Source organism: Enhydra lutris, unplaced genomic scaffold (genome assembly GCF_002288905.1).
Source record: "Enhydra lutris kenyoni isolate GAN:26980312 unplaced genomic scaffold, ASM228890v2 scaffoldscaffold92, whole genome shotgun sequence".
NCBI classification, from domain to species: Eukaryota; Metazoa; Chordata; class Mammalia; order Carnivora; family Mustelidae; genus Enhydra; species Enhydra lutris.
The window spans coordinates 1,757,595-1,777,374 of NW_019154176.1; the positions used below are offsets into that span (position 1 = coordinate 1,757,595).

General features: G+C 57.5%; 3 protein-coding genes across 4 annotated transcripts in view; 2 read left to right on the forward strand and 1 right to left on the reverse strand.

Annotated features, from left to right (window-relative positions):
- LOC111162503 (transportin 2) overlaps window positions 1–6,433 on the forward strand; it is a 16,440-nt gene extending 10,007 nt beyond the window's left edge. The window contains exons 13-25 of one of the 2 annotated variants that reach the window (XM_022526963.1): window positions 1,880–2,105; window positions 2,310–2,481; window positions 2,924–3,010; window positions 3,090–3,197; window positions 3,288–3,446; window positions 4,073–4,160; window positions 4,347–4,445; window positions 5,017–5,112; window positions 5,381–5,486; window positions 5,761–5,860; window positions 5,940–6,014; window positions 6,156–6,283; window positions 6,368–6,433. In XM_022526963.1, coding sequence (XP_022382671.1) covers window positions 1,880–2,105; window positions 2,310–2,481; window positions 2,924–3,010; window positions 3,090–3,197; window positions 3,288–3,446; window positions 4,073–4,160; window positions 4,347–4,445; window positions 5,017–5,112; window positions 5,381–5,486; window positions 5,761–5,860; window positions 5,940–6,014; window positions 6,156–6,263 — 1,424 coding nt within the window. In that variant the 3' untranslated portion in view covers window positions 6,264–6,283; window positions 6,368–6,433. The remainder of the gene's footprint in view (window positions 1–1,879; window positions 2,106–2,309; window positions 2,482–2,923; window positions 3,011–3,089; window positions 3,198–3,287; window positions 3,447–4,072; window positions 4,161–4,346; window positions 4,446–5,016; window positions 5,113–5,380; window positions 5,487–5,760; window positions 5,861–5,939; window positions 6,015–6,155; window positions 6,284–6,367) is intronic. The other variant, XM_022526964.1, reaches the window with a different exon arrangement.
- A 3,601-nt stretch (window positions 6,434–10,034) lies between these two features.
- LOC111162427 (F-box and WD repeat domain containing 9) lies at window positions 10,035–14,885 on the forward strand. The gene is made up of 10 exons (XM_022526836.1): window positions 10,035–10,446; window positions 11,581–11,720; window positions 11,798–11,926; window positions 12,916–13,028; window positions 13,114–13,205; window positions 13,995–14,143; window positions 14,234–14,347; window positions 14,478–14,567; window positions 14,661–14,726; window positions 14,799–14,885. The coding sequence occupies exons 1-10, from the start codon at window positions 10,035–10,037 to the stop codon at window positions 14,871–14,873; spliced, it is 1,380 nt and encodes a 459-aa protein (XP_022382544.1). The 3' UTR covers window positions 14,874–14,885.
- An 818-nt stretch (window positions 14,886–15,703) lies between these two features.
- LOC111162432 (G protein subunit gamma 14) lies at window positions 15,704–19,777 on the reverse strand. Its single transcript, XM_022526841.1, has 4 exons — window positions 19,419–19,777; window positions 19,145–19,223; window positions 15,933–16,025; window positions 15,704–15,847 (listed from the first exon to the last, which is right to left on the reverse strand). The coding sequence occupies exons 3-4, from the start codon at window positions 16,023–16,025 to the stop codon at window positions 15,722–15,724; spliced, it is 219 nt and encodes a 72-aa protein (XP_022382549.1). The 5' UTR covers window positions 19,145–19,223; window positions 19,419–19,777; the 3' UTR covers window positions 15,704–15,721.
- Between the last annotated feature and the right edge of the window lie 3 nt (window positions 19,778–19,780).

Here is a 19,780-nt window from a genome sequence, read left to right on the forward strand (position 1 = left end):
CAGCCCTCCTGATGAGGTGGGGGTGTGCAGATGGGGAAACGGGGCCGGGGGGAGGTTGACACCATCACACCGCTTCCCGGGCCGCCCGCGGGCGTGTTACCCGCATCACTCAGGAGCAGGCGCCGCAGCGTCCAGGCCTGTCGTGCGAGGTTCAGGCCAGGCAGCAGCAGCCTTCACCCTGGCGAGCTTTTGAAATTTAGTTAAGGAAAGGTTTCCTTGTATGATAAACACAGCGTGTGTTACGGTAACGTCACGTGTGCGTATGTTCACGGGCTTCCTGAAGGTTCTGGGAAAAGATTTTAATGGGAGAAAATATAGAGGAATTGACCCTTGGGTCTCAGATTATCTTGGGTCTCGGATTATCAGGTGGTGTGCTGTTACCTGTGTTCTCCGAACAAGAGCTACGTTCACAGTTTTTTGGTTTTTTTTGTTTTCATAACTTGAGGGAGAGCGAGATCAAGAGATCATGGAGAGGAAGTAGGAGAGGGAGAAGCAGACCCCATGGGGAGCAGAGAGACTGATGTGGAACTCAATCCCAGGACCCTGAGACCACGACCAGAGCTGAAGGCAGACACTCAACCGACTGAGCCACACAGGCGCCCCTGTTTGTTTTGTTTTTTTTTTTTTTTTTCCGAAAGATGAAAAGTAGAAAACTCACAAACATCTAAGAAATGTTTCAGAAGAAAAGTACTTGGGGTGCCTGGCTGGTTGTCAGTGGAGCATGTGACTCTTGGTCTTAGTGTCGAGAGTTCGAGCCCCACATTGGGTGTAGAGCCTAAGTTTTTTATTTATTAACTTTATTATTATTTTTTTATTTTAATTTATTTACTTATTTTAAAGATTTTATTTATTTGACAGAGATCGCAAGTAGGCAGAGAGGCAGGCAGAGGAGGGGTGGGAAGCAGGCTCTGTTGAGCAGAGAGCCCGATGTGGAACTCCATCCCAGGACCCCAGGATCATGACCTGAGCCGAAGACAGAGGCTTTAACCCACTGAGCCACCCAGGCGCCCTCCAAAATAAATAAAATTTTAAAAATTTATTTTTTATTATTATTTTTTTAAAGATTTTATTTATTTATTTGACAGAGATCACAAGTAGGCAGAGAGGCAGGCGGGGGGAGGGGGGAAGCAGGCTTCCTCCTGAGCAGAGAGCCCAATGCCAGGCTTGATCCCAGGACCCTGAGATCATGACCTGAGCCAAAGGCAGAGGCTTTAGCTCACTGCGCCACCCAGGCGCCCCGTATTGCTTAAGTTTTAAAAAAAAAAATAAAGGAAAGAGGCGCCTGCATGGCTCAGTTGATCGAGCATCTGACTCTTGATCTCAGCTCAGGCCTTAATCTCAGGGCTGTGAGTTCAAGCCCTGCACTAGGCTCCAAGCTGGGCATGCAGCCTACTTAAAAAATAAAATGAAAAAATAATTTTTTTTTTAAGATTTCTATTTATTTATTTGACAGAGAGAGACACCACGAGAGAGGGAACACAAGCAGGGGGAGTGGGAGGGAGAAGCAGGCTTCCCGCTGAGCAGAAAGCCCGATGTGGGGCTTGATCCCAGAACCCTGGGATCATGACCTGAGCTGAAGGCAGACGCTTAATGACTGAGCCACCCAGGTGCCCCCCAAAATAAATAAAATTTTAAAAATTGAGAGAAAAGTACCTTCCATCCATGTTGGTCACTGTGCTGCCTGGCCATCTGTGAATCCGTGAGTGACCATGCCAGGGTGGCGCCAACGGAGGGGAAAGGCAGATTCGGATGCCGCCTCCCACCCTGGCTTTCCCAGCCTCGGCATCCCCCGCGATAGGTGCTGCTGAGCTCTGCCCAGGAGGGTGGCTGTGGCCGGCTCCAGCGGGGCTCAGGCTTACCCTCATGCCCATCCCTGCAGGCTGCATGCAGGGCATGGTGCCCTACCTGCCTGAGCTGATCCCGCACCTCATCCAGTGCCTGTCGGACAAGAAGGCCCTGGTCCGCTCCATTGCCTGCTGGACGCTGAGCCGCTACGCCCACTGGGTGGTCAGCCAGCCCCCCGACATGCACCTCAAGCCCCTGATGACAGAGCTGCTCAAGCGTATCCTGGATGGCAACAAGAGGGTGCAGGAGGCGGCCTGCAGGTGACCCTCGACCCCCGGCCCCCTCGGCCCCCACCCCTGCCCCACCAGCGGCCTTCTGGGAAGTGATGACACTCGTGATCTTGACATCATGCTGATTTCTTACGTATTCGTACTGTCTGATCCCAAGGGCATCCCTTTCCCCTCCCGTCGCCCACAGGCCCAGCCCCACCTGTGGCCACCCACTAAATCCCTTCCCTACTCCAGTGCCTTTGCCACCCTGGAGGAGGAGGCCTGCACGGAGCTGGTGCCCTACCTCAGCTATATCCTGGACACCCTTGTCTTCGCCTTCGGCAAGTACCAGCACAAGAACCTGCTCATCCTCTACGATGCTATCGGCACCCTGGCTGACTCCGTGGGCCACCACCTCAACCAGCCGGTGAGACCCCACAGCATCTCCCTCTCTCAAGCCCTGTGTTCCTCTGCTGCCAGTGGGACATGGCCGTGACCTCAACAGGCAGACAGATCTGGCCCCCGCCCTTGCCCTGCTCTCAGTCTAGTGGGGGAGACAGAGAGTTACGAGACAGTGTGGTAAGTGCTGTGCTAGGGAAGCTCAGGGGCCTGCAGGAACCAGGAGGGGCTGACCCTGGCTCTGAGGGGGCGGAGTGGGGCGGGTGGGGCATGGACAGTGAAAAGGGAGCCGCTGAGCCGGCCCTGGAGGTCTGGCTGGATGGCAGGGCCTCATAGGGCCCCCTGAGCCACAGCAAGGAGCTCAGATCTCATTGCTCAGGCAGTAGGTGCCTCTGAGTCACAGGGAGCCCTGCTGGTGCCAGGCTGCCCCCCCCCATCCAGGAAGCCCCAACGTCATGCTTCCTCTCCAGGAATACATCCAGAAGCTGATGCCTCCGCTGATCCAGAAGTGGAACGAGCTCAAGGATGAAGACAAGGACCTCTTCCCTCTGTTGGAGGTGGGTGGGCTCCTGGCTGGCTCCCAAAGCCCCGCCCCATTCTTCCCGAATTCACCTCTCCTGCCCTCCTCCCGAACAGTGCCTGTCGTCGGTGGCCACTGCCCTGCAGAGCGGCTTCCTGCCCTACTGCGAGCCCGTCTACCAGCGCTGCGTCACCCTGGTGCAGAAGACTCTGGCCCAGGCCATGGTGAGCATTCCACCGCCCCTGTGCTCCTCTGCGGCTACCCTGGCCCCGGCCCGCTCCCCTTACCTGCCCGGCCGCCCCGTCTTTGCCCAGATGTACACCCAGCACCCTGAGCAGTACGAGGCCCCCGACAAGGACTTCATGATTGTGGCGCTGGACCTGCTCAGCGGCCTGGCCGAGGGCCTGGGAGGCCACGTGGAACAGCTGGTGGCCCGCAGCAACATCATGACGCTGCTGTTCCAGTGCATGCAGGTGGGTGGCCCCTCACCCCCACCCTGTGAGCCCGCTGGCGGCGGGGCAGGCCTCCTGTGGTGACGCGAGGCCCTGGGGTGCCGAGTGGACATCTGGAGGAGGGGACCCACAGGGGAGAAACATGCTTGTCTTTATTTTAAAAAGTGATTCAAATAAGACATGACTCAAATCTCATTGAATAAGCTAATGACAGAGAAAATTAAAAAGAAAAATGAGAGGCGCCTGGCCGGCTCAGTCGGTAGAGCACGTGACTCTTGATCTCAGTAAGGGTTATGAGTTCTAGCCCCACCCTGGGCAAGGACATGACATAAAAAAAAAAGTGGAAGAAATACAAAAGCAGAAGCTCCCCTAGCTCTATACATACGCACGCCCGGTGTGTCAGGGTGGGCAGTGGCTGGGACTGCTCCCTGCCTAGTGGTACCCTGAGCGAGGCAGGGGTATACTGTGGTTCAGTGTGCCCTAAGTCCCAGCTTTACAGATGGGGCCCGTGATGGGAAGTGACAGGGTCAGGCTGTGCCCCAGGGACTGCTCCCCCAGCTGCTCTACCCTGAGGGACTAGTCAGGACCCCAGCTGGTTGGGGGGCACGGAGCCTGGCCACACTGACCCTTCTCTGACCCCCCCCCAGGACTCCATGCCTGAGGTCCGGCAGAGCTCCTTCGCCCTCCTGGGAGATCTCACCAAAGCCTGCTTCATCCACGTCAAGCCCTGTATCGGTAGGACGCCCCTCTTTTCATGACCCCATGACCCCAACTCTGGCCTCAAGTGATGAAGAAATGACTTTGGGAGGACAGTGACCAAACTGGGTCGTATTCGTACTGTCTGATGGGGTCAGCCGGGCCGGGTCCAGGAGCTCGCCCTGGCTGGCCCTCCTGCTCAGCACTCCTCCTCCTCTCCACCAGCCGAGTTCATGCCCATTCTGGGCACCAACCTGAACCCTGAGTTCATCTCTGTCTGCAACAATGCCACCTGGGCCATCGGTGAGATCTGCATGCAGATGGGTGAGTCCCTGGCAGTCCCCGCCCCTCACTCCATGGCCTGTTCCCCGCGGGGCGCTGGACCCGGGCTCGGCCTGACAGGTCCACATAAGAGAGCCCTGGGGCTTCTTGAGTGCCTCTGTGGTGGGGCGTGCAAGGAGACTTCTCTGAGTCCATTTTCTCCGGGATCCTGGCCGGATGGCTGAAAGGGCACCCGTGGTTGGTTTTTCCAAAGAGGCTGAATGGGCAGTGGGTTCTGTTTGGACTGTTGGTGGCCTCCCGCCCTGTGCAGTTGGCTGAAGGGCCCACTGTGATTGCTGGGGAGATTGTGGCCATGTCCTCCCTCCCCCTCCCCCCACAGGGAATCTGTGGGTAATGGTGGCCTGACCCTGGTGTTGAACAGTGACTCCAAGGAAGCTTCTGGTGTTTGGAAGGTGTGGGTCCGTCCCTGGATGGTCATAGGTCCTGAGCGGGGCACCAGCTGGAGAATGTTCTTTGTCCCCTCACTGGTTGTAGTTGGCCAGTGTCTGGGTACAGCTGGGGATAAGCAGGGGTGCTGTGGGCTCCGCGGGGCTCTGACTGACGGGTCCCCCAGGGGCGGAGATGCAGCCCTACGTGCAGATGGTCCTCAACAACCTGGTGGAGATCATCAACCGGCCCAACACGCCCAAGACGCTGCTAGAAAACACAGGTGGGCACCAGGCCTGAGCAGTTGCCGTTCCCTTACCTGGACTCGGGCTGCCCGGCCGGGAGGGTACCGGTGAAGAGACTTTGGGAAAGAACCAGGGATGGTGTCTGGGAAGACCCGAGAGGGGGTTCTGGAAGAGCCCCAGGGAAGATGCTGGGCTCAGTGGGGGAGACCCTGGGGGGGCCTATTCCCTTGGGGCCCACGGGGCGGGGCTGGTGCCTCGTGCCAGAGGCCCCGCCACGTACCGTCCCGGGGCCGCTCGGGGTTGCAGGTCGCCTGACGAGTCCCTCTGCCATTCCAGCCATCACCATCGGCCGCCTGGGCTACGTGTGCCCACAGGAGGTGGCCCCCATGCTGCAGCAGTTCATCCGGCCCTGGTGTGTGACACCCCATCCCTCCCGTGTCCCCTCCCCCAGCCCGAGTCGGGCCTGCGTCGGGCGGGTTGGGCAGCAGGGCGGGTGGGGCGGGCGGGGCGGGCCTGACCCGTTCCCAGGCCTGTGTCTGCCCCCGGATGCCCGTCCCAGCCCCATCGCCTGCCGAACCCCCCGCTCCACCCACCACCACCCGCCACCCCGACCCCACTGCCCCCCACAGATGCCCATCCTGCCCCAGCCCCGCCAGCTGACTGCCTGCCGCTCACCTCCCCCACAGGTGCACGTCCCTCAGGAATATCAGGGACAACGAGGAGAAGGACTCAGCCTTCCGAGGCATCTGCATGATGATAGGCGTCAACCCCGGGGGCGTCGTGCAGGTCGGGGCCGCCGGGCTCAGAGGGAAGGCGCTGGGGCTGGGCTCGGGCGGCCCCTCACACAGGACCTGTCACGTTTCAGGACTTTATTTTCTTCTGCGACGCTGTAGCCTCCTGGGTAAGCCCGAAGGACGACCTTCGGGACATGTTTTATAAGGTGAGCTCCTGTTTGGCCTTGATGTTGTCCTGGGAGGCAGTGGGCGGTGAGGTGGGGGGAGGGAGGGGGAGCCTCCCAGGGGAGAGGCCGCCTTCAGAGGGCTCTGCTGCGGGGCGCGCCTCACCTCCTGCTTCCCCGCAGATTCTCCACGGCTTCAAAGACCAAGTTGGGGAGGAGAACTGGCAGCAGTTCTCAGAGCAGTTCCCGCCTCTGCTCAAGGAGAGGCTGGCTGCCTTCTATGGGGTCTAGACGAGCATCACGACCGCCAGGTGAGGAGGCCGCATGCCGGGGGGCCGTTGGCGTTGGGTGGGGGGGTGCAGAGTGCAGGCCCTGACCCCCACCTCTCTCCACAGGTTTCTGTCTGCGTCGTTGGAGGGGTTGCTGGGGAGCGCGCTGCGTCCAGAAGTCGCCGTGCCCTGGTCGAGGGGGGTTAGGGAGGAGTGAGCGGGACCCAAATCCAGACGCCTTCCCCGTCCACCTACCTGCCATGGGTGTGTGTGTGGCCTGCCGGCCAGCGGGCAGGTGGGTGGGGTCTCCACACTCATCCTACAAATGGGAGGGGGGGGGACTTCATGGCAGCAAGGGCCCTTTGCTCTCCATCGGGGTCACCTCAGGCAGCCCACGTGGGCCAGCCTCGCGGGAGGGAAGATTCAACACGGCCGAACAAATCCGGCTTAGGATGAGGCGAGGGGAAAGCAGGCGGGGAGGGGGGTCCTTGTAGAGACACGTCCACTCACATGTGCACACGTGGACACACGCATGTGCGGCGCCACAGCCAGCCGGGCTGGGCCAGCCGCCCCACCATTTCCCCGACTGCATGGAGACAGTAGAATTAGTGAACCCCTGAGTTAACCCGTAAGGCCTTCCGTGTAACCTGCATCTAGAGTTTAAGAAGCTTCTGCTGTTTTGCTGGAATTGGTGATTGGGGAGGGCTGGGTGGGTTGGGGGCCTCCGCTGGGACCCTGGGGCGGGGGACAAGGACGGCCATCTCTGGGCCGCCCAAGTCAGCACGCGCACGCTTGGGACCTGCTCCGCACACTTCCTGCCAGCTCTGTGACAGCCGCAGCCTGTGTGTCCCCCATCCTTGCTCTGTCCCAGCCAGAAGAGCGGGGGACTGCCAGAGGGGCTGGGTCTGGCCAGAGGCTGCCCTTTCTCCCCCCCCACCCCCACCCCAACCCACCACCACCACCACTGTGCCCCAGTGACTTCTGAAGACACTGGGCCAGGGTCTTTTTCCTGAAGAGAGCTGGGGGCAGCCAGAGCTGCTGATCCCTACCCCTGCATCTCTCCATAACCAAGTTGGTTTCAAGGGCAGCCCATTTCTCTGTGCTTTTGAGAGCCCTCTTCTCAGGTTCCAGCCTGAGTTTTAACTTGAGGGCTGGGGCTGGGCCATTTAATCCATGGGATCAGGGATGAAAGCTTATGTTCTAGCAAGAAGGAAATCGAGCCCTTTGGAGGAGGAGAACGTGGTCCACCTCTTAACCCCACTCTCTGTCCCTGGGGCTTCCTGTTCATCAACAGCTCCCTGTGGGCTAGAATACTCCATGGACAGTGATTCTAGAGGACCTTCTGGGATGGGCTGGGGATGCAGTCACCATGTGGGAGGCACCCCTAGAGAGGGGCCATGGTTACTTCCCAGTTGGCCTCAAAACTGAACCGGGCCCTGCAGCCCCCTTACTGTTTTCCTTTTTCTCCTCCCCTACTTTTACTTTTCTGGGGGGCCTTTTGGGGGTCATGTGGGGCTTTGACTGGATTCCTACATCCCGGGGCTTGTTCTGTTCATCCCTACAGGGCCCTGGACCCAACCCCATCATAGCCCTTTGTCTTTCCCAGACAAGGTTGGGCCCTGCCTCTATTCCGAGGGGCACTTGGTGCACATTCCATTAACTCCGCTGGCTTCCCTACCCTGTGAAACTCCAGCAGGTCTCTGGAAGCCATTTGTTTAAAAAAAGAAAAAAAAAATTAGGTACCATTTAATTTTCTGGTAATCCAGTTCTTTGGAGCATCCTCTGCTGGGTCTTGGGGTGTGTGGATGGATTGGGTGTCTGATGGGATTGATGACCCCTTCTCCACCCAGGATGGGGGGCTCCAGCCACCTTCAGGGAAGGGGAGCCTGGTTCTAGTTTTCTTTCTTTTCTTCTTCCTCTTCTTTTTCTTCTTTTTTTTTTTAAGAAAACTATTTAATTTTTTTATTTATTTTTGGTTGATTTTTGCACAACGAAGTTTCAGCTTCTCAACCCTTTCCCCTGCCCAGGGCTGCGGATCCTGACTGGCCTCGATCTGCAGTCCCTCTTTGTCCCACATCCCTCCTTCCCCCTCACCCTCTTCCTCCTACGGGCTCCAGGGTCTGTCCATTTGTTACTGTGCTGTGCTGGGGATTGGCGCCAAGGTGGCGTGAGATTCCACTTGTGTAGAACTTTGTTGAGTAAAGATCAGTTTCTTGTGAAACGCTTAGTCTCTCTCTGGCCTCCTGTATGCTTGGCTTTGGCAGTAGAGAAAAGATGTGGAGGGGGGCTTGGAATGTCTTAGAAATGGGGATGCACAGGACTCAGGAAATAATTTGGGAGGAGGGAAATAAGTAAATGTTACCCAGGCACATTTCTTGGGATCCCAAGCCTCTCACTTTTCTTCCCGGTAAAATGGGAAGGTGAATGTGAAGGAAAAAGATTAGATGTGGTAACATACACATGTGTGGTGTCCCCTGGAACGGAATTACAGCTCATGGAATGTCTTGAGCTCAGTTTAAAAGGGAGCCATTAGTGTTACAGCCCAGGTTCAAGATCCCATCGCCTTACACTAAATTAAGGGGCAGTCTTGTGGCACCCTCATCTTTGGTTAGCCTCGCAACTCTGGGTCACTGGGCAGGTTGGACAGTTTTGTAGGAAGCTAAGCTTGGCACTTGGCCTGTGGGAGGTGTAGTAAGTGTGAGCGGCATTACAGAGGCAAATGAGAATTGCTAAGTTCTTGGGACACACAGCCTCAGTAAAATCTTGCTGCTACTTCAACCTTGCCAAAGGTCACCTGCATGGACTTAGGAAAAGAAACAAAAACCTGACATTGACATACACCCAGCATTCATTCAACAAACGTGTTGTACATTCTGGTGAGCGAATAGGAGATAAACTGCGGAACACTGGTATGTCCCATAGAGAAAAAGTTGGGAGGGGAGAGAGAACGTTGGTAAGATGGTCAGCTTTACAGTAGGATACTCTGAGAAGGCCTCATTGCGAAGGTGATAGCTGAGCAAAGAGCCATGTGGATATCCAAAGAGGCTGAACAGCAATGCTCTGAGACATTTACATGGATCGGTTAATACTGCCTGGCTTAAGAGACGCTTTCCATAAATGAGAGATAAGGGCAATTGTAGATAATTCAGAGAACTTGAAGCCCCTGCAGTACAGCTGCACGTTTCTGTCTCCGGAAGGAGTTGGAATCCCGCTACGGTTTAGCCTCAACTCAGGGGCTGCATTTCTAAGCTCAGTGCCACCTGTGAGAGGTGCTTTGGACAGAACCGCTTCCAACCAGGCTCAGCCGCCCGTCCGCATCAGCACCGCCACAGATGCCTTTTTTTGTTTTTTAAGATTTTATTTATTTATTTGACAGAGATTACAGGTAGTCAAGAGAGGTAGGCAGGGAGAGAGAGGAGGAAGCAGGCTCTCCGCGGAGCAGAGAGCCCGATGTGGGGCTCGATCCCAGGACCCTGGGATCACGACCCGAGCCGAAAGCAGAGGCTTTAACCCACTGAGCCACCCAGGCGCCCCCCACAGATGCCTTTTTAACAAACGCTAGAAACAGGAATAGGCATTTTCTAGCCCAAGGCTGCAGCAGCTGCACCACCGAAGCCCTCAGAACAGCGGGATTCTAAAACCCGGCCTGTTCCCGCGCGTAGCGTTCGCTTCCGGTCAGCGCCAGCGCCGACACGTCATCAAGCGGCGCCGGAAGTGCCTTTGCGCTGCCTAGGAGACGGGACGCGGGCCCTCGGCTGACAGGGCCCGGCTGGCCGCGCCCACCTCGGTCGCCATGGAGCTGCCCCCAGGGCCGCGAGACGATCCCCGCGCCTGGGAAGATGACTCGGACCCGGAGTCCGAGCCCGACCCCGACGCGCAGGCCGAGGCTTACGTGGCCCGAGTGCTCAGTCCGCCGAAAGTCGGAGAGGGGCCCCCACGCGCCCCTTTGCCAATGTCCGCGCCCGTCGCATCCCCTGGCGCCCTGGAGCCGCGGGCGGCGTCCAAGGGTGCGCCCGTGGGGGTCCCGGGACTGCTGAGCCTTCCTCCGGAGCTGCTGCTCGAGATCTGCGCCTACCTAGACGCGCGCCTGGTGCTCCACGTCCTGCCACGCGTGTGCCACACGCTGCGCGACCTCGTGCGTGACCAAGTCACCTGGAGGCTACGCGCGCAGCGCCGCGTGCGCGCGCCCTACCCAGTGGTGGAAGGTGCGCGCGCCTGGGGGCCGGGGTCAGCTGCCCAGGTTAGGCTGGGGTGCTGTGAGCACCGCCTTGAAGCACGATTCCTGGTGGTCCTGGCTTGGGTGGAAGCTGAGGTAGTTATCGATGGTGCCAAAGCCCCTGACCTCTTGGTGCACCATGAGCTAGGCGCTGGGGCTCCTGGGGCTGTGGAAATCTACCTTGGGGGGCTGGGGTCCCTGAACTCAGGATCCAATGAGCCTTAGGCTTGGGGTCTGATGGTACCACGGACCTGAACCCTGGCTGGGGGTTGACACAGGGACTTGAAGTCTTAGCAATTGGAATCTCTTGGGGTTCGGGGTAAGGCCAAGAATCCTCTGGGTATAGATGCTGAGCTAGCAATTGGTGATGTCAAAGCTCCCCACCCTTACAGTCTTGATCTAGGTAGGGATGGGGCAGGGACTAAAGGCCCCGAGCCTGCAACCTTTAAATCAAGCCACATCTTAGAGGTTAGGATCCCTGCTACTAGCAATCGCAGATGAATCCTCAAGCCCAGGGTCTAACCTAGGCTGGGGGCTGGTAGTAATTCCTCCTGTCCCTGAGGTCACTGATACCTGGGGGATAAGACAGCTTGGTCAGCTTGAACTGATGGGGCTTTCCTGAACAGCCTGATAAACATAGTTGGTTGAGCCCCATTATGCCACTGAATCTCTGCATCTAGCCCTTGAGTTCTACATCTTGACAAGGTTCCCACGTTTACAGAAACTAATCTGAGAACACTTCCCTGGATTTGGTTGAAATCGTGGAGGCAAAATGTCCTAGTTCTGATGCCTTGCCTGAGGGTTGAGGCAGGACCTTAACATCCTGAGGCTACTGTCCTCCACACTTGGGTTGGGGGTTGAGACCTGCAAAGATGGTCCTGAGGCTCTAGTTACTCTATTTTTGGAAACTGGGGTGAGTAGTCCTAAGCCTGCTTGGAAGGTGGGTGGCTGGTGGTCCCAAAGCTAGATTCTAGGCCTTCTTGGGTGGGGTCAGGGATCCAGGTGGGGTTCTCTCCAAGTCTGGTGAAGGTTGGGCTTCCTGGAAGCCAGGGGTGGGCTTGGACAGCTGCTGTGGATGTCAGAATTCCTGCCCATTGGGGACCCTGCTCACGATGCCCCACAGAGAAGGACTTTGACTGGCCGACAGCCTGCATCGAGCTGGAGCAGCACCTGTCACGCTGGGCGGAGGATGGGCGCTGGGCTGAGTACTTCTGTTTGGCTGATGGGCACTTTGCTTCCATTGACTCGGTGCTGCTGCTCCAGGTGAGGTGGGGCTCAGTGGGGGGCAGGCAGGGCTGAGCCAGGGTGATTCTGACACCACCACCTTGTTCTCTTCTCAGGGCGGTGCGTTCTGTCTGTCGGGCTCCCGAGATCGCAATGTCAATCTGTGGGACCTGCGGCAGCTGGGGGTGGAACCCAGCCAGGTTCTAGTCAAGGCCTTGGGCTCCGAGAAGAACAGCACCCACAAGGTGAGGGGTTAGGAGGCCAGACAGGGGATGGAGGGGTGGGGCCTGAGTAGGGTGCCATGGTTAAGGGCAGGAGTTTCGGCACCAGACGTTGTGGATTTAAATCTTGCTCTGCCATGACTATTGTGACATTGGGTGAGATGTGGGACTTCTCTCGGCCTCCATTTCTACTTGTGTCTAGGGCTCGTTTAGGATGAGCATGAATGAGATGACTATGCCGTAGAGCTTCGCCTGGGCTGGGATACACAGCAGGCACTGGGGGGACATCAGGTATACCTTGAGAGGCATAGGGCGGGGCAGTTACGAGGCTGCCTGTGAGGCTCGAAAAGCTCTGAGCATGGCGGTCATCTCATGAGAGGCCGCTGTGGAGGAAAACCACTGCCACCAGTCACCGAGGTGGTGTAGGCAGGTGGCCAAGAGCTTGGTGCCGGAGCTAGGCCACTGGGTTCAAATCCCTATTCTGCTACTCCCTGGCTGTGTTACCTTGGGCAAGAGACACAACCTCTCTGTGCTCCAGTGTCCTCGTTTGTAGCATTACAGCACTCTCCTCAGGGAGTTTGGTGAGGAATGGGTTAGCCACCAGCCAGTGATTTGTGCCTATTAGCTCCCAAGGCAGGCGCTGTTTTTTGGTGCCCATTTTCCCAGTGAAGAAACTGAGGGAGAGCACTTCATTTGCTCCAGTCATGGAGTGGAGGCCCCACTTTTAATCGACTTGTTACGTGGCCCCAAACCACCACAGGTGCTGAGTCAGGGATCCAGGTGGGGTTCTGGACTTAGGAGTATCATTCTATGTGGCAGGGACTGGACTTAGGAGTATCATTCTATGTGGGTGTGCACCTCCCGGGTTCTGAAGTCAGACAGACCCACCGACCTAAGTCCTGACCTCTACTTGGAGCTGCCTTGCTCTGGCTTCTGGGGTCAGTTGTCTCCCTCCTCCAACCCTTGGTTTTGTTACCTTTGGAATGGGGGTGACCACTGGATCTGGTCTGCAGGGTTGGGTGTGGTCGCTGGCAGCGCTGGACCACCGCGTGTGCTCTGGTTCCTGGGACAGCACGGTGAAGCTCTGGGACATGGCAGCTGATGGGCAGCAGTTCGGCGAGATCAAGTGTGTGGGGTCCTGGGCGGGGAGGCGGGGCTGGGCTGGGTCCCAGCCAGTCACAGCCCAAGCCTCGGGCTCTGTGTGTTCCCAGGGGCAAGGCGGCTGTGCTGTGCTTGTCCTACCGGCCTGACATCCTGGTGACTGGCACCTATGACAAGAAGGTGACCGTCTACGACCCCAGAGGTGGGCCGGGGGCCCGGGGACCCAGGTGGGGAGAGGAGGGCCTCACAGCCAGGCTGGGATGACAGTCTCAACCAGATGCTGACCACTCCGAGTGGCCCGTGCTGTGGCTGGGCCAGCAGAGGCAGCTGGCGGGGGATGGGTGTTGGGGGCAGAGGCAGCCCCCTCCACCTGGGGTGTCTGGAGGGCGGGAGATCCTCTGAGCCTCAATACTGTGGGAGGTGGAGCAGCCCTTAGAACCCTGACTCCCCCACGTCCTAGCTGTCAAGCTTGAACCTCAATGTCCCCGTCTGTAAGATCTGGATAATAACCCCAACCCCACAGGGTTTATAGGAGGAGAGGACAGTAGGAACATTGGTGGATTAAATACTAGCTTACATAAAAAGCCTAGGAAAACACTGCCCAGCACCAGAGCCTTTTCTGTTGTTTCTTTCTTTATTCATTCTTATTTTAATTGTAGGCCTAGGGGTCTTTTCCCAGGTGGGGCCAGAGGCGGGGGGCCCGGTCATGGGAGTGGGGCTTCGCTCAGACCCGCCTGGGAGCGGAAGCATTTTCCGTGGGAACTCGCTGAGGTCGGCTAGGTACTGAGAGCAGATGGGACTGGGCTGGGGGCTGGGAGGGCTGAGATCTGGGGGCCCTGGATGGCCCCAGACCTTGCTGGGACAAGAGAGGAGAGAGACGGGATGGGGGCAGGCAGAGCAGACCAAGGGTTGTGCCAAGCGGGATAGGGACGGGCAGGGGGTGGGGGGCAGGGGCTCTGATGTCTCCCTCCTCGCTGCATCACTCCCGAAGTCGGCCCGGCCCTGCTGAAGAGCCGACGGCTGCACTCCAGTGCGGTGCTGGCGCTGCTGGCTGACGACCGGCACATCATCTCGGGCAGCGAGGACCACACGCTCGTGGTGTTCGACCGCAGGGCCAACAGCGTCCTGCAGCGGCTGCAGGTGGACCCTCCCCAGGGGACCCGCAGGGACCGGGCATGGGGTGGTGGCTTGGCCCGGCCTGAGCTGCTCTGTCCCGCATTCGTCCCACAGCTGGACTCCTACCTGCTCTGCATGTCCTACCAGGAGCCCCAGCTCTGGGCTGGTGACAACCAGGGCCTGCTGCACGTCTTCGCCAACTACAGCGGCCGCTTCCAGCTCGTCCGGGTCTGCCAGGGAGCTGGCCCCTGCCCAACAGTCCCTGGGCCTCCTCCCTACCTCCTGACCCCCTGGGCAGCTGGCGGGCTGACCCTGGGCAAGGCCTTCCCTGAGTGTTCCCTGTCCCTCCTTCCTGCAGTCTTTTGACGTGGGCCACAGGTCTCAGATCACAGGGATCAAACACTCACTGGGGGCCTTGTACACCACATCCACCGACAAGACCATCCGGGTGAGCCCCCGAGACAGGCCCCCCCTCCCTTACCCTGCCCCCACCAGCCAGCAGCGCATGGCCAGACCTTTGCCCGCTGCCCCTCCTCCCCAGGTGCACGTGCCTACGGACCCACCGAGGACCATCTGCACCCGAAGCCACAACAACGTGCTGAATGGGGTAAGGCCCTGCCCCCTGCGCCTTGCCCAGGTGCCCAGAGCGCCCCTGACTCCCTCTGCCCTGCATCCCCAGATCTGCGCAGAGGGCAACCTGGTGGTCGCTGCCTCTGGGGGCCTGTCACTGGAGGTCTGGAGGCTGCAGGCCTGAGCAGGAGGATGCGGACGTGGATCTGCCAGCCCACAGGCTGGGCTGTGGCCTCTGTTCTTGGGGGACCGTCCCCCCTGTGCTGGTGCTGCCCCTGCCCTGTCCCGAAGCCCTGAGGCACAAGGAGTCTGGGCCGTGGTGAGCTGTGCCCCACGGGCCGTGGCCCACGCCAGGGGAGGTGAGCCTGGTATTCAGGCCCACCCAGGGGACTGCTCTCCTCCCTGGGGCCCTGTTTTTGTTAGGATTTGGATACCTGCTTTCCTTCCAGAGCGAAGGAGAAATAAACCTGATGTACTGGTGTCCCTCGAGGGCCCTGCCTGTGCTTGCTTGGGACTGGGAGGCGCCACTGGGTGTGTGACCGTCTGGGAGACAGTCTGTGTCGCGGGGGAGGCAGGTCTGGCTGTGAGTGTCGTAACAATGACCTTGTCTACGCTTGTCTGTGGGCCAGTGGATGTGGGTGTGTGTGAGGAGGGGGAGGCTCTCAAGGGTGTGCACATGTTTGTGTAATGGCACGTGTGTGTGTGTGTGTGATGCATGTTGGCACTCAGACTGGGACTCTTACCCTGGGCGCGTTTGTGCGGTGGGCAAGGGGATCTGCTGAGGCCACCCCACGGGTGCGGGGGGGCAGAGAGGGGCGGAGGAGGTTTGTGCTGTCCTTCTGGGGGTGCAGGACGTGTGTGCTGCTGGGGCCAAGACCCTAGAGCCAGCGGGGGATGGGGGTTGCGCTAGATGCACAGGCAGCTCCCAGCACGGCCCCCCTCCGCCCCCACTGAAGCCTGGCCAAGCCACATCCTGGGGAATCCCTCACTTCATGTTTATTGCGGCCTCCCGGGTGGTCGGGGACGTGGAGGTCACAGGATGGTGCAGGGCTTCTTCTCCTTGAAGGGGTTGGTGGCAGCGGGGATGCCCACGAGGAAGGGGTCGCTCTTGGCCTGCTCCATGCAGAACTGCAGCAGGTCAGAAGCCGCCTTGGACACCTGCAGGCCAGCCTGGTCAGCCAGGCCCCGGCTGCCCGCCTGCCCCCTCGCCCAGACACGCCCGTGCCACCACCCTGGCCCTCACCTTCACGCGCTCGATGCCTGCCTCCATCCGCAGCTGCTCCACGGCCCGGCGGGCCTGCCCGATGTCACTGCCAATGGCCACCTTGCCAGACATCTGCAGGAAAGTGAGCGGGGTCACGGGCAGTGGGCTCGATTCCAGACTCAGCCGTACGGCTACCTGAGAGTCCCCTAGCCACCTCCTGTGTCCCCCTGGGGGCTGTGGGAAGGGGGTGGCGGGTCCCCGACCCGTCAGGACCACGTACTTCAGCAGGACTGCAGCTGATTCCTGACTGCTCAGTCCTCCAGCAGCCCAGCTCTGGCTCCCTCCCTGGCCAGCCCGGCCTCTCCAGCCCCCTCCGATCCCTCCCCCACCCCTGCAGAGACTTTGAAGCCAGGACACTCATGGAGTGAAATGTCACCAGCGGCAGCAGCTGGCTCAGCTGAGGGGGTCCCTGCCCCAGGGGGCCCAGTGGCTGCCCTGGTGTCACGTGTCACCTTCGCTGGGGGAGCATGGGGCCCTGGCTTCTCACTGACCTGCTTGATCCTCTGCCGATGGGCCCCAACGCTCCTCCTTTGCCGGCCTCTGCCCCCCACCCCCCACCACATACAGAGTGTACCTTGGCTCAGGTGAAGCCCTGTCTCTCCCCTGTCTACACTCACCAGCCGGGATCTTATCCACAGAGAACTCTGTCTACTTGCTTATGCTGATGGCTCCTTCTGTCCCCATCCCAAAGCTTTCCCTGATCTCAAATCCACCCGAAGAGCCTACTGCCTCCTCAGTCTGTCACACTGGGGTCTCAGGGGTCTCTCGCCTAGCTCAGCCAAAGCTGGACTCGGGATTGTCTTCCCCCAAGACCTTCTGCCCCCAGTTCACTACCATCTGCTCAAATGCCCTGGCCCACATCTTCAACTCCTTTGACCCTCTCTTTCTGGTGTCCCCACGTCTGAGCCTTTCTTAGGAGCCATCAGATCAACTTCAAATTAGCTTCCCAATCTGGTCATGTTTCTCCACGTCCGTTGGCATGTCCCAGGTCCTGCTCCCACCTCTGCTGGCCTGGACCAGCACAGGCGCCTCCTCCTCATCTCCCCTGCCCTGCCTTTCCCCACACCCCCTGTTTTCTCCTCGAGGCAGCCAGTGGGGTCTGGTGAAAAACAAATCACATTACAACATGGAAAACCCTTGAAGGCATATGTTAAGTGAAATAAGCCAGTCAGAAAATGACTGATAAGGTATGATCCCGTCTACATGACATCCCTAGGGATGTCAAATCCAGAGACAGGAAGTAGATGGTGGGTGGCTGGGGGAGGGGGACAGAGTTTCAGTTTGGGATGATGAAAACATTGTAGAGATGGACAGTGGCAATGTCTGTACAACAGTGTAAATGTGCCTAATGCCATAGAACCGTATACTTGAATAAAATTAATAAATGTGATAATAAATTTTATGTTATATAAGTTTTACTACAATAAAAAAAAAGTTGGTGGAGGGCTTGGCTGCCTCTTGATCTCGGGGTTGTGAGTTTGAGCCCCATGTTGTGTGTAGAGCTTACTCAAAAATAAAAGTTTTTTTTTTTAAAGTTGGGGGAAGTAAAAACTCTCTAATGGTTGGGACGCCTGGGTGGCTCAGTCAGTTAAGCATCTGCCTTTGGCTAAGGTCATGATCCCAGGGGCCTGGGATCAAGTCCTGCATCTGGCTCCTTGCTCAGTGGGGAGCCTGCTTCTCCCTCTGCCTGCCACTCCCCCTGCCTGTGTGCTCTCTGTCTCTCTGACAAATAAATTAAAAAATCTTAAAACTCTCCAATCGTTTCCCAGCCTTTTTAAAGCCATCTTCCTTACTACTGCCCAGAGGGCTCTGTCTGCTCTGGCACCTTCTACCTGTTCTGAATTTACTTTTTTTTTCTTTTACAGATTTTATCTTTAAGTAATCTCTACACCCAGTGTGGGGCTCAAACTCACAACCTCGAGATCTGGACTCACAAGCTCCACTGACAGAGCCAGCCAGGCGTCCCTGAGTTCATTTATTGACCCTTTTCCCTCCTTCATTCCTGGATTCCCGGATCACTCTGATGCCCCTGTGTGGGCTCACTGATTCATTCAGCATATTTGCTGAGATCATAGTATGCGATCACTGCACAGAGTAAGAGAAACAGCGGCGAGCCCAGACAATCCTGCCTGCACAGAGCGGCCGCTGTCATCAGGGAGGGACAGACAACAGCAGACAAAATGAAAGAGAATGACGAGCAAGGTAAGTGGGGAGTCAGGTGGTCAGAGCAGGCCTCTTGGACGAGGTAATATTTAGACAGAGATTCAGAGGAGGAGCTGGAAAAGAGGTATTCTAGGCAGAAGGAGCAGCGGGTACGTCAAAGGTCAGGAAACGAGCTTGGTGGGTTCTAGGACAGCGAGGAGGCCGATGTAACCAGAGAGGAAGGAATTGAGGACAAGTGGTGGGAGATGAGGGCAGGAAAGTAAGCAGGCACATTCACAGGCCACGGTGAAGACCTTGGATTTTACTCCTAGGGAGAAGCCAGCATAAGAGAGTTTTAAAAAGGAACGATATTTCTGGTTTCTGTGTATTGAGCTCTCTGACCACAGCAGGGAGATGGTTTGGAGGGAAGGCAACCCAGCGTGGAGGATTTGAGAATGGAGAGAAGGACCTGGATACAAACACCCAATCATAATGTTGTACATCTGAAACTAACAGAATGTCAAATTCTAACAATAAGAAAAGGCACCTGGATTTGGGACCCATTTTGTGGGTAGAACTTGGTGGAGGTGCTGAGGGATGAGTGTGAGTGTGAGAGAAGGAAAGACATTAAGTTCAATTCTCCAGTGTTGAGCCTATTAGCTGCACGGAGGGCTTATTTGCTGAGCTGAGGGCTCTTTGATGAGCTGTGGAAGACTGCAGGGAGATCAGGGTTAGGAGGAGTGGGAACTGAAGAGTGAGATCCAACTGGGGACTGTCAAAGATGTCAAGGAGGATGTTCTCTTTCTCCAATCAAGTGGGCTAATCTCTGGCCTCAGGGCCTTTGCACTGCCAGTTCTCTTTCCCATTGGGGGATGGTGGATAAAGGCCTCCCCAAATCCTCATGTAAGGGGCTTTTCTGGCCTTGGCTCAAATGTCACCTCCTTGGCGTCTTCCCCAATCACCTGTCGCTTCAAATAAGGCCACCTCCCCCTCCATCCACCCCTACCTAAAAGACACATCATCATTTTGGCATCCTCAATAGCACTTACCACTATTGTGGTTAGCTTTCTAGCTCCCCAAACTGTGGACTCCAGGAGGGCAGGGTCTGCATCTTGTTCACTGATAAGTCTGAAATGCCAAACACAGAGCCCACCGTATAGTATAGACAGGCAGTTGTAGAATGCCTGCTTAAAAGAGTCCTCTTGGACCAGACCCGCGCAGCGCTAGGAGGATCCATGAGATACAGACCCCACCTTTGAGGGTCTCACAGTCTTGATGGGGGGAAAGAGAGGTCAGCCTTGGATCCCAGAGGAGGTCCCTTACCCAGAGGAAGGTCAGAGGAGGCTTCCCAGAAGCGACAGCTGCAACGGCCTGCAGGGTTACACAGCATGTGGAGGAGGCTCTGGAGACCTGAGAGGTACGGACAGCGATCACTAAACCATTCGACGAGAGACGCTCAGGGGCAGAAACTATTTGACATTTCCTGATGACTCGAATCCTGTCCAAAGGCGACGTCTAAGAAGCCACCCTCCTTCCCAGAAGGGACAGAAACGAATGGGAAAGCGCCGCGCAACGCGGTGGGTCTCCAGCAGGCGGCAGTGAAAGTAGAAATCATTATTCATCTCAGGCTTGGTAAAACACGAGACAAGGAATAGCGGCTCCTCGCAGCTTCCGTATTACGGAAC